Genomic DNA, 13211 nt, shown 5'->3' with positions numbered 1-13211 from the left:
ACTGTTTGTATTTCTTCATAACTGATGTAAATAAACTTCAAGACATATTCAGTGACTTGGAAATGTTCATGTATCCATCCCCTGACTTGTCTGAAGAAAACTGGCAATAAAGCTGATTATTTACAGGTATTATACCAAAGAGGCTAATTATTTATGGAACCTTCAAACTTCAAACTTTCAGTTTGAGTCTAAGGAAGATAATTTTATAAATTTTTATATTGAGAAGCCTGATTTACTTTTGTATTTGAAATGCCATAAACAAGCTCAAATGCGTGAAATACCCAGGGGCTGAATACTTTTGCAAGCCACTGTATTTAGGTGTCATATAAATTGCACTATGTATAATTGCTGTAATTTAAAAAAGGAAACATATTTTTCATTTTCAGCAAAAATATTAATTTGGCTCAAATAGAACCTTGGAATCCAAAAGTAATTTTAGGCCAAATTCATTCATGCAGAACTGGAAAAACAGAAACTCATGTTAACTGATTAATTTAAGGTCTAAATTTGCGCTCTTGCTGCAGACATTATTGAGATACAGTGAGAGTCAAAGTGCAATTGTAACACATCAAAACATGCATTTCCATTCATTTGAACAATTTTTTTTTAACATTTATAATTTTTTTGTTTTGTTTTATTATTTGTTTTATAGTGGCTTGCAAAAGTATTCAGCCCCTTGGTATTTCACACATTTTAATGTGTTTATGCCATTTAAAATATAAAAAGTAAATCAAGCTAATCAGTTTATGGTGTATTGGATTTAGCTTCCTCATATCATGGATGAGGAAGGGTCCACCGTTTCAAGACTAGGACGGAACCCGCATTGCTCATCCTCAATCTGAGGGTCGACTAATGGTCAAAGCCTCCTGTCTAGTATCCTGGTATAGGCCTTTCCAGGGAGGCTTCTATAATTGGAACACACTTTCCAGCCCATTTTTATAAAGATGGGGACTACCACCCCAGTTTGCTAATTCAGAGGTACTGTCCCCAACTTCCATGCAACATTGCATAAACATGTCAAGAATGACAGCTCAACAACATCCAGAGACTTCAGCATCTCTGGACCAATCTCGTCTGCCCCCTGCGACTCACCGCCGAAGAGTTTTTAACTACCTTGATGACTTCCACTAGGGTGATGGCACCAGATCCACCTGAGTTTTCCATCCCTGCCTCCTCAATAGTAGGGTTGAGGAGATCCTCAAGGAGTTCTTTCCACCACCTGAGGATATTCTCAGTCCAGCTGAGCAGCTCGTCTCTCCTGCTGAACTCATCCTGGGCTCAGGATGTGTTCTGCTTTGAGACTGATTTAAAGTCATTCTCCTTGGCCTCTCCTCCTCCCATACCCCAGTATTTGCCTTAGCCACCACTGATGTGGCAGTCCTTCTGGTCTGCTGGTACCTGTTCTCTGATTCCGGAGACCTCTGTGCCTCCTTCTTCATGTTTTTGGGCTGCCACCATGTCAAGCACAGACAACCGCCTGGCCACAGCTCAAAGCAGCCACCTCAGCAATGGAGGCCGAGAACGTGGACCACTCCGCTTCCATATCCCTCGGGATGTGAGAGAAGGGTCTCTCGGAGTGTCCAGTCGGGGACACTGTGGGAGCATGTGGTACCGGAACCTGTGCAACACATGATCCGGTATCTATATGACCAAAGTAGGAGCTGAGTGTTGGACTCCGCCAGGGCACCCCCTTGTCATCAGTCCTGTTCATGATGTTCATGGTTGGAATTACAAGGCAGTGAAGGACTGGAAGATGTCCAGTTTGGTGACATAAGAGCTGCATCTCTGCTCATTTGATTGGTGATGTGGTTCTTTTGGCTTCATCGGGCAGTGACCTCCGATGTGCAGTGAGCGTTTGAGGCTGAGTCTGAAGTGACTGGGATGAGAATCAGCACCTCCAAATCTGAGAGCATGGTCCTCTGTCGGGAAAAGGGTGTATTGTCCCCTCTGGGTCAGGGGAGAGATCTTGCCCCAGGTGGAGGAGTTTAAGTATCTCAGGGACTTGTTCATGAGTGGATGTAAGTTGGCGCGTGAGATCAATAGACAGATTGTGTCTGATGTTTTAAGGATGTTGTAACAAACCCTCATAGTGAAGAGGGAGCTGAGCCAGAAGGTGATGATCTGAACTTACAGTCAGTTTATGCTCCTATCCTCACATTTGGCCATGAGCTCTGCGTAATGACTGAAGCATAAGGTTGCGGATACAAGTGGCGGAAATGACATTCCTCCGCTGGGTATCTGAGTTCCACTCCAGGAGAGAGTGACTATCCAGAAGGGACTCAGAGTAGAGCTGCTGCTTCTTCGCATCGAAAGGATCCAGTTGAGGTGATTCAGTTATCTGGTGAGGATGCCTCCTGGTTGTCTCCCTAGGGAGGTCTTCTAGGCATGTCTAACTGGAATGGGGGGCCCCAGGACATGCTGGAGGGATTATATTTCCCAGATGTCTTGGAAATGAGAACAGTCACAGGACTTGGACAAGGATAGGGAAGTGTGGGTTGAGCTGTTTAGTCTGCAACCTGGATCCAGACAACGCAGAAAATGGATGAAAATGAATCAATAACACGGGCGCATTTTGAGGAAAAGCTAACAGTGTCTTTCAATAGAGTGAAAAATGCACAGCAAATAGAAACAAAATGCACGGGACATGATGTGATTCATACAAGGGAATATTTCACTGTCCAATGGGACAAATAATGAATGTCATGTGACATAGAACCCACCAATTAAAAAAAATCATGGTGTTAACAACTACTTTTTCTTCACAAACCTGCACCATAAACAATGCTTTGGGGTGCAGAATGAAACTACGCTTCATAAAAAGCCACATATTTGTTCAATAAAAGACAAAAGAATAGCAAAGTTTGACTTTGTTTCTATCATTTGCATTGGCAGAGCAAATAAATCTCCGCTACGCATGGAAATATGGTCCTGGTGGGCAGTGACTGGAGAACAGCTTGTTGAATGGTGAATAAAGACATGTTTTTTATTTATTTTTTTGCTCTGAAAGCCCAGTTGTCAAGGGTAGCAACAGTTACCAGGATGTGAGAGGAGGCTTTCAGCTGGGGGGGGGGGGGGGGGGGTTACTTTACAGGACAAACACAATGTGTTACATCGATCATAAAATGAAATGATGAGGCGAATGTGACACGGGGCCAAAATAAAGGCATAAAATGAAAGCAGCTAAAAAGCACTGCAGAGGCAGGGATTGGAAAAAATGAATAATAATAATAAAAAAACATGAATTCCAATAGCAAAAAAAAAAAAAAAAGAAAGAAAGAAAAATATCTCCTTTGAATAGAAATCTGAGTTTCAAGGTTATCTTCTGTTGCCACGGTGAGGAGAGTGAATAAACCAGCACAGTGCAGCGAACTCACACCACGCCGAGGACAGCTCGCTTGATTTGCTGTGCCGTGGCAGCATACAAGGCAAATCAGTTTACATGATCGTTGCCACAAGTCGGAGCGAAACGTCACGTCTGACAGCGTGCGCCCGTGCGTTCACCTTCCACTCACACGTCAGCAAATTTGCTCTCACAGTTTTCGACCCCTGTATGTGTCAGCCTCGCAGCGTTTCCCATGAATCAGTGCATGAAATTACAGCTTGAAATGAGCCTCACACAGCATCACACAGTCATACTGTTAGATGCATTTTGTGCAAGCTAATACAGGTTTTAAAAACAGATACTATATGACATTTTAAAGCCATAAATTATCCTATAGGTGTTCAGGTGATACAAAACACTGTTATGTTTCCAAGAACTGGCCAGAATCTTTAAATGGAAAGGAGTTGATGTTTGTCACACCCCATCTTCATCCAAAAGCATATTTCTTTCCATCTCTCCATCAGACAGTACAAACATGTCACACAGGGGGCAGGGTGGCTTGGGGACGTGTCACACGCAGCAAACATATGGAATTCTGTCAATTTTAGCAGTGAAGTTTCCATCTGCATATTCATAGAACTGGAGAACTTTTTGTATAAGCAATTCTAGGGTGGAGCTTGAAGGATCTATTTTCCAAATTTGCACACTCAAAAAAAAAAAAAAAAAAACTTGCTCAGTGAATTTAATAAAATTCTGGAAAGTATTTCCACCCAAGTAAAATGAGTCAAATTATCCAGAAGCAATTTTGTCGAGTGATCTAAATGTAAATTTATTGAGTCAACATGATGAATTTGTGTTACCTTTACTTCAGGCCAGGTTCAGGTCAGCTAGATTTGTAAGGGTAAGTGTAACAAAAAAGTAAGTCCCTTTAGTTGCTCTCTTGTTTGCAGTCAGGGTCGCCACAGCAAATCCAAGGTGGATCTGCATGTTGATTTGGCACAGATTTTACACCGAATGCCCTTCCTGGCGCAACTCCACATTACATGGAGAAATGTGGCAGGGGTGGGATTTAAACCGGGAACCTTCAGCACTGAAAACAAGTGCACTAACCACTTGGCCACCACTAACCCTAACCCACCTCTGCCTAATTTTCTTGGACCATTTAAACTTGTTTGATATGATTATGAGCTGCTTAATTTAATAGGGTAGTTACAACTACTTTTTTAAATAATACAGTTACATGAATAATTTGTGCTGATCCAACAAGTTAAGTTGACACGTAACTATACTGTACTATTTTATCACTTGATCACTTCAATTTAACTTATAGAGTGCCAAATCACAACAGCGTCACCTCAAGGCACTTCACAAAAACAATTCAGAAAACAAAATTAATGAACAGAAAGATCAAGAAAGCACAATTAAAAGATTAAAAAGCACAATAAAAGAATAAAAGAAAAAAGAAAAAAGCATAAAAAGCATAAAAAACATAGTAACTCAAGAAGCTAACCATATAAAAGAGAAAACAAATGCATCTTGAGTCTGGACTTAAAAGTCTCCACCAAGTCTGACTCCTTTATTGATACAGGGAGATCAGTCCACAGAACAGGGGCACAATAAGAAAAGGCTCTATGACCCACAGACCTTTTATTCACCCTAGGGACACAAAGTAGTCCTGCATCCTGCGAACGCAAAACCCGGGCAGGTACATAGGGTTTAATTAATTCAGCTAGCTAGGTAGGGAGGTGCCAGTCCATGAACAATTTTATTGGCTAGTAGTAGAACCTTCAAATCTGATCTCACTGGGACAGGAAGCCAGTGAAGAGATGCCAAAATGGGTGTAATGTGGTCAAACTTTGTGCTTTGTGTCAAAAGTCTGGTAGCAGCATTCTGAACCAATTGGAGAGCCCTAATGCTGGACTGCAACCCATAAAATAGAACATTGCAATAATCCAATCTAGAAGAGACAAACACATGAATCAGGATCTCAGCATCAGCCATACACAGGATGGGACAAATCTTCGCTATATTTTGCAGGTGGAAGAAATCAGTCCTCGTAATATCTCTAACGTGGAGATGAAAGGACAACATAGGATCAAAAATTACCCCAAGGTTCCTCACTTTGTCTGTATGATGTATAACACACGAGCCTAGGCTAATCGTTAAGTGGTCAAATTGATGCAGATGTCTCACCGATGCCTTTAAGTTTGAGTTTCATGTTAAATGATGATGAAGGCCAACAAATCTGACAGCACTCACAGAAAGAGATGATTTCTTAGAGGCCTGATGTATTTTATTAGTAGTATTATTGTTGTTATTGTTGATGTCATTGTTATTGTCATCATTTGTCCTAATCTGTTGTGTTTTTACAAAACACCAAATGCCTTATTCTCTGCATTCTCTGCATTTTATCAAGGTTTTCCATAATTACCATATCAAGCATCTAACAGCAAATTTTGCTGAATTATGTTCAATGATGCTTTTGTTTGTTACCATGGCAACCACCTAAAAGCCCATTTCTGAGAAATTATTTTTGGCAAAGCTCTTGTTGGTTTCCATGGCAAATATTTAAAAGCCAGCTTGTCCACATTGCTTTTGGCAATATCACGAGTTGGTTAGACCATGGCAACCATTCAAAAGCATGTTTCTCAGTACAGTTGTATTTTTCACAATATTTTACATGGATACCATGGCAACCACCTAAAATTATGTTTTTCAGCATAACCATTTTTATTGCTGTTTTCGTTGGTTCCCACAGCAACCATCTAAAAGGCTATTTGCTTACTTTAGGAAATGTTGTCATTGGTTATCATGGTAACAATTTAAAAGCCTATATTGCTGTATTGATTGATTACTATGGCAACCATTTAAAATACTATTTTTCAGCGTCATTATTTTTTAACAATGTTTTCCTTGGTTCCCATGGCAGCTATCTAAATAGTCCTCAGCATTACTTTAGGCAGTGTTTCATTGTTCATGATCATTGGATCAAGGCAACCATCTAAAAGCACATTAGTCCACAGTATTTCAGACAATGGTTTTGTTAGTTACCATAGGAAGTGTTTAAAAGCCTATTTCGACAGTTATTTTATTTCTGCATTTTTTGGCCTATATGATGAATTCTATTAATTATCATTTATCATTATCACTAATCATCCTCAGTATCATCAGAGGGAGTTTTTCCTTACCACTGTTGTCTGTATGCTTGCTCTAGGGGTTGGTAAAGTTAGACCTTACTCGTCTTGAGACAGATTTGTTGTGATTTGGCACTATATAAAATTTAATAAATTGAAATTTACAATGACAGAACTATTTATTAGTTTTGGCTAGACTTTTTGAAGGTTGGGGGATATTTACCTTCTTCTGTGTTTGCGCATTTCATGAACAGGATGGTTCAAAAATGGTATTGTGTTTATTGAAAAGCCATGTATTCGTTACATGGGATAAAACTGCAATATATGCCTGAACAAACAGTATTCATAATAATAATAAAAAATCTATAATACAAATGGATGAATATTTCTTTCTTTAGAAAAAGAAATATACAAACAGGTTTGAAACCAGGTATTCCCATGAGCTTACATTTTACCTAGATTTGGTCTGCCATGGCAAGTAACAAGCACTATGCAAATTACTAACTCACTATTAAGCAGACACAAGAGTAGTGTTTTTCCCATTTTTAAATTTCTTTTTTAAAATTAGGATGTTTATTTTCAATAAAATATAACATATTTAATAGTCATGTACGTTTCAGTCATGACCCTTAGCTCTGGTCTTTTCAAGGCACCTGTTAAATGAGAAAATAGTGTCTTGGTGCAACAGATTGAAGATCACAAGCAGATGACTTTGGTTCTTGTTGTATTTCAATTTGTTTGTGAATATGATTATTGTTGCACATTAGTGCACGAGTCAATTCATTATTTCATTTATTATGTGTATCCAAATCCAAATTCTCTTTCATTTGGACATCTTCACAAATAAACAGCATCATTCTCTACATGTTCTTTACAAAAATTTATAATAATAACCTGTAAAGATAAAGATAAAGATAAACTTTATTGATCTCACAGAAGAGAAATTCACATGTTACGTCAGCTCTTAAAAAACACACAAGACGGGTGCAAGTAGAGGAAAATGTTCATCAAACAGTGTGTACAAGGATAAGCAATAATAATAATACTTGTAACAGTACAAGACATAAGAAATGAGGTAGAAATAGAATTATATATATATATATATATATATATATATATATATATATATATATATATATATATATATATATATATATATATATATATATATGTGTGTGTGTGTGTGTGTGTGTGTGTGTGTGTGTGTGTGTGTGTGTGTATGCATATACACATATACATACACATACATATGCATATATATATAAACGTGATTGGGATTGAAAAGGAGCATCTTCTTTACAATATGTGAAATGGAGTTTAGGTGTGGTAAGGTGACATTAGTGCAGGGATTTGTAAACGAGTTGTTATTGCACATGATTTGTTCAACCAGGTAGAATTCCATTGAGACTGAAACCTCTTGCAAGCAAATTGTTCAGCGCAGTGCACGAGGAAAACTATTATTGTTTTGTGGGATGACTCACCTCGAGGACACCTGGCATTGTTAGCTTGCCAATATGTCCTCTTTAAAAGGGAGCAGTGGAATATGACTTTGACAGTGTAATAGCAGCAGACGTAACATTTGAAAGAAAATTTTATTTTATGACTCATGTTTGATTGTTGTCATTTTTTTTTTAATGATGCGTCAGTCGACATTCAGTTTCTGTGTCCCTCCCAAACCATGCAAACCTCCCAGGCCCGGTCGCAGCCTGTTATCATAACCGTCGAGGAGCCCGTCCAGGATCCTGGTGAAAACGATGCTGTCGTCGTTGGCGCTGGTCTCCTTTTGAGCCTCTGAGGAGGAGGTGCAGAGACTGGTAGGGGGGGAGGTGGAGGGGACAGAGCAAGGAAGGAAAGAAAGGATAATAAATTCAGTGAGGAGAAATGATAGCAGAGCATCCTGGCACAAGCTGAAGAACCCTGATGCGAGACGTCAAAAAATGGCCGGGGTGCTATGATTAATTAGCCTTCTGTCTTTACAACGGGCTAGTTGCCGTTAATTATGCAACAAGAGTGCTGCTTACAACTACCAGTAGAGATAATTACGGATGGTAACATTATCTCAATATAAACACAAGGCTTCCGCTACTCTTGCTGGTAATGCACAGAAATTACCAACGAAGAACGCAGTATAGGAGACATACAGTAAAGGCTTCAGTCGAGATTTGACTGTGCAACACTGCAGAAGTTGTTGTTTGATCTGCTCAGATGAGAGTGGATTTCCTGTCAAAGAGCTTTGTGCATTTCCTAAGTGCACTACAGTAGTATTGCAACACAGTGCAATCAGTCACAGGGAGGAGGCTGAGCTGGCGGCATTCCCCGACAAAAATAAAAAAATGAATATGCCAGATTTCATTTACAAACCAGCATGAGGCAGTCTAATATTTATGGCAAATGTTTGACTATACGACAGAATGTATATGTGTGTATTCATCGAAGGGGGCTGTGGGCCTCTCGGACATACGTTGTGGTTTAAAAATAACATTTAGTCATTTTGCATTTACTCCCAAACATTCATTATCTTATGCTTAACATACATATATGCATTCTACTTTCATGCATTTTCAGTTCTTTAGTCTCAGTGTCAAACATTACCCCAAATGCAACATTTTTGCTTTCCATGTTTTAATGCATTGAAGTAAAAGATCCATGATTTCTTCTGTGCACACAAAAGGCTTATTTTTCTTGAATTTTGTACACAAATTTGTTAAAATCCATGTGAAGTGGACAGTAGAGGTGGGCAATACCAGAAATTTTGTTCTTGAGCCGATACCAAGTAAATACAGGCCCAGTATCGTCAGTACCAATACCGATACTTTTTCATATTTAAGCTTCATAGATCCAAAAGACCTAGGATAGAATTTCGCCAAATATTGTACGTGACAACAAAATACTTTATTATCACAATCAACTTAGCGGCCAGGCTGAGCCTACCTGCATGGCTGTTGGCTGGCGCCACTGAGCCATGTGATGGTGCAACAACAAAAGACCAGAGGGGGGAGGGTGCGCTGCACCGTGTTGTGTGACACAGCGCAGCGCTGCTCTTACAGACAGAGCGTAGACTTTGATGAATCTGAGTGTGCAGCAGTCAGTGCGTGCGGGAGAGAAAAAGCTTGAGTATCGTATCTTTTTACACGAGGATCGTTCCATATCAATACCAGCGTTGGTATCAATATTATCGATATTAGGATTGATCTGCGCACCTCTAGTGGACATGTCACCGTTGCCAGGATAATACATCGAGCTAACAGGTGTAGCATGTCAATGTGATGATTAAACAGCATGAATATTGCAGAATCCTTTATATAATGTGCCTTGTGTGTGTGCCTATGTCATTCTGTGTGTGCGTGCACGCGCATGCATGCATATGCATTTGTGAGCTTGCAGCTCATTTATGGGTAAAGAGGTAGAGCATGGGTGAGAATCGTCTCTGACCATGGTGGGACAAATGAGACCCCGAACATGCACCCATATTAACAATTACTAACAAGCTCAGCGAACAGGCTGACATCAGTTTGGATGTTTATTACATCACATTTTTGGGGGCTGAGCAGTGGTTCTCATCATGGTTTTTGCTTGGTGTTGGCATTAAAAATTATGACCTGCTTTATTTCCTCAGTACTGATGGACTAACTGGAAAAACACCCTCAGCTCCCGGTAGCTGGATACACATGCTAATACCATTAGCATATTTCCTACAAAGATCTGCTAACAAGCTAACCTCAGTTGCTTATTGCATTGTATTCTGGGGAGCTGAGCAATGATTCTCATAACTGTTTTGGTTTGGTGTGGACATCATAAATTATGATACTATCAGGGATTAATAACTTGATGTTATGAAGATACCAATAGCTTCAAAAAATGCTAATGCTGCTAGCATCAAAACTTATATCACATGATATTTAATTTGACACCAATGCAGGCCCACCACACACATCTAAAATCAGCAGGCATGGCCAGTATTACAGAATCTTTTTCACACAGTTTATTCTATTATTAATATGAATGATGCACCATGCAGCAGTGCAGCGCTCCCTTGTGCTACACTATGTTACAAACAGGAAGTGCCAAGTTTTGAATCTACAGTGAAACAGGAAATTCAAATGTTGAACACTTTCTGGATTGTCAATAGATGCGATCTTGTGGGAGCTTGCAGCAATTAAGTGCACGTTGACACTGAAACAGGAAGTGCCAAGTCTTGGAGCCACAGTGAAACCGGAAATGTCAAAAGTCGAACACTTCCTGAACTACCAGCAGAGGATATTAACCTGTTGTTCATTATGTTTGTTTTTGCGCTGTTATGTTATCCTCTGTAAAGTTTTTGTGTAACGTTTGTTTGTCTCATTTAGAAAAAAAAAAGAAAAGAAATTTTAAAAGAGGGAAGAGGAGATCTCCATGAATAGAGGAGATTTTGCGGGCATTCAGTGCACAGCCAACACTGAAACGGGAAATGCTAAATGTTGAGTCGACATTGAATCCGGGACTGCTAACGTGGGAGGCAGCGCACCTTGACAGCACCTGAGTGGTTATTTAGTGTGTAAATTGCATGAAGTATTTTAGCCATGCTAATGCTGACCAGAAGCATTTACTGAGAATAAAGTGTGAAGGACCTAAATGAGATGGTGAGGACTTTTCAGGCATGTGAGACACAAATAAAGAAAAATGCTTAAAATGGCGGGGGTTATGAGGGCCGTAATTGGGGTGTTTGGGGGCGAAGCTTCCCAGAAGGTGAGTGTTTTTAGCCATGCTAATGCTGCCCAGAAGCATTTGCTGAAATAAAGTCTGAAGGACCTAAATGAGCTGGTGAGGACTTTCCAGACATGTGAGATGCAAATAAAGAAAAATGCTTAAAATGGTGGAGGTTATACGGGCCGTAGTAGGGGTATCTGGGGTAGGGGGGGCAGTCTGCATTGCAAATTAGGACGTAATAAGGTGGAAATGAAGCAAAGAGTTGTCTGCACCAAAGCATAAAAAAGTTTGGAGTGAGAATGTGTATGTTTGTCTGCTTCCTGAACACTGGACATGGCATGTGATCCTCGCTGCACTCCACTCAGCAAAAAAGATAGCATCTGTGGTGGAAAATATGTCACTTCCTGCTAAAAGGTTAAAAACTATGAGGAGAAACTGAATGCAATCCACCCAACTAACAAACTAACAACTGAAAGGAGAAAAATAATGCGCTCCCCCCAGCTAACAATTTAGCAACAGAAAAGAGAAAAAAATGCGCTCCACCTAGCTAACAACTTAGCAAGAGAAAGGAGAAACATAATGTGCTCACCCAGCTAACAAGCTAGCAACTGAGAGGAGAAATATGATGCAGTTAACCCAGCTATCTGTCAAGGTGCTGAGACCAAATAGGTAAACACAAATGCAGACTTGTAGGCTGAGAAGTTGGAGTAATCAAAAAAAGCTTTATATTGTAAACAGGCAGAGGTTCAATACACAGTAAGACAGTGATGCGGCATTTACAGACAGGCGTGAGGCACAGGTGTGACCCAAAAAATGAGCAAGGTTTAAAAACACTGAGAGACAAAATACAATGAGACACAGACAAAAGCGGAATCCAACAAACAGAGCAAGGTTAACACACAGTAAGGAAAAAAGGGGAGATGACAAAAATGCTGGAACGAAGATGCAAGGAACACTGAACTGGCAGTGAAAGACAAAACACATGAGGCTTAAATACATGGTGGGTAAATGAGACACTGGTGCGGGGAATGTCAGGAAGGGGGCGTAGACGAACGAGACGCAGATGAGGAAAGACTGTGCAGGAGACGAGAGTTCAGTGACAAAGGTGGCGTGACAGACAGGAGCAGAGGTAAGACAAATCCGTGACAGTGACTGAGCCAAACAGTGATCAAAATAACATACCTAAAACACGGATAAGCAAAACCAAAGGCCAAATAAAACACCCAGACAAAAAGAACAAAGAATTAAACCAGGAAACAAAAGGTAAGAACTGAAAAGAGATCATCAAGAAACTAAAGGCTGAAACAAAAACTAGAGAGGAACTCAGCACATGGCTAAAGTATAACAACAAGGTTGGGGCAAGAAGCGGAACGCAGAGAGGGGACATTAACACAGACAGGGGACAAACCATGACATGAGCCCTGGCCGGGACAGAACCTGACACTAACAAAGTGACAACCACAGGAAAAAATGTGACGCAATCCACCTAGCGAACAAGTTAGCAACCATAGGGAGATACATGGTGTCCACTGTGTATGCAGAAACAGTACAAAAAAAAAAAATAATAATAATAATCCAGAACGGGAAAGTAAAACCAGAAAGAAACAACAGATAGAATGTGTGCCTGGGGATGGTACCAAAACTTTTCATCTGTATTTGCAAATTAGCAATTATGCATTTGAAGCACATCTCCAGAATGTTTTTGAAACTTTTGCAACACCAGTTTAAACACATTGTACACTCTGATAAATGGGGCCTCAATATGTTGTTGTTGTATAATAATTTGAATATATTAAGAAAACAAAATTTGTTATTTCACATTTATTTCTGAACATATTTTAAAATCTGTCTGTAGAAATCATGGGCCATAATAATGTCAAACATATCTTTTCTCACATTCATCCAAATACACCATGTTCTCACACGCATATACGTTGTATTTACAGTCGTTACTCACAGTAGGAGGCAGTTTGGGTGTTGACTTAATGTGAGCTAATCAAGAGCCATTGAGGAGCTCAGTGAAAACTTGTCCAATTCTTGATCTAATAGCCCTTGTACACTCCTAAAAT

General features: G+C 39.8%; 1 protein-coding gene across 1 annotated transcript in view; it reads right to left on the bottom strand.

Moving 5' to 3' along the window:
* LOC117516321 (gamma-aminobutyric acid receptor subunit alpha-5-like) overlaps positions 1-13211 on the bottom strand; it is a 105366-nt gene that overhangs the window by 76756 nt on the left and 15399 nt on the right. The window contains exon 3 of the mRNA XM_034177310.1: positions 8143-8267. Within this exon, the coding sequence (XP_034033201.1) occupies positions 8143-8267 (125 nt within the window). The remainder of the gene's footprint in view (positions 1-8142; positions 8268-13211) is intronic.

The sequence above is a fragment of the Thalassophryne amazonica genome, chromosome 1 (assembly GCF_902500255.1).
Source record: "Thalassophryne amazonica chromosome 1, fThaAma1.1, whole genome shotgun sequence".
Classification (NCBI taxonomy): Eukaryota; Metazoa; Chordata; class Actinopteri; order Batrachoidiformes; family Batrachoididae; genus Thalassophryne; species Thalassophryne amazonica.
This window is presented reverse-complemented; position numbering and strand designations above follow the sequence as displayed.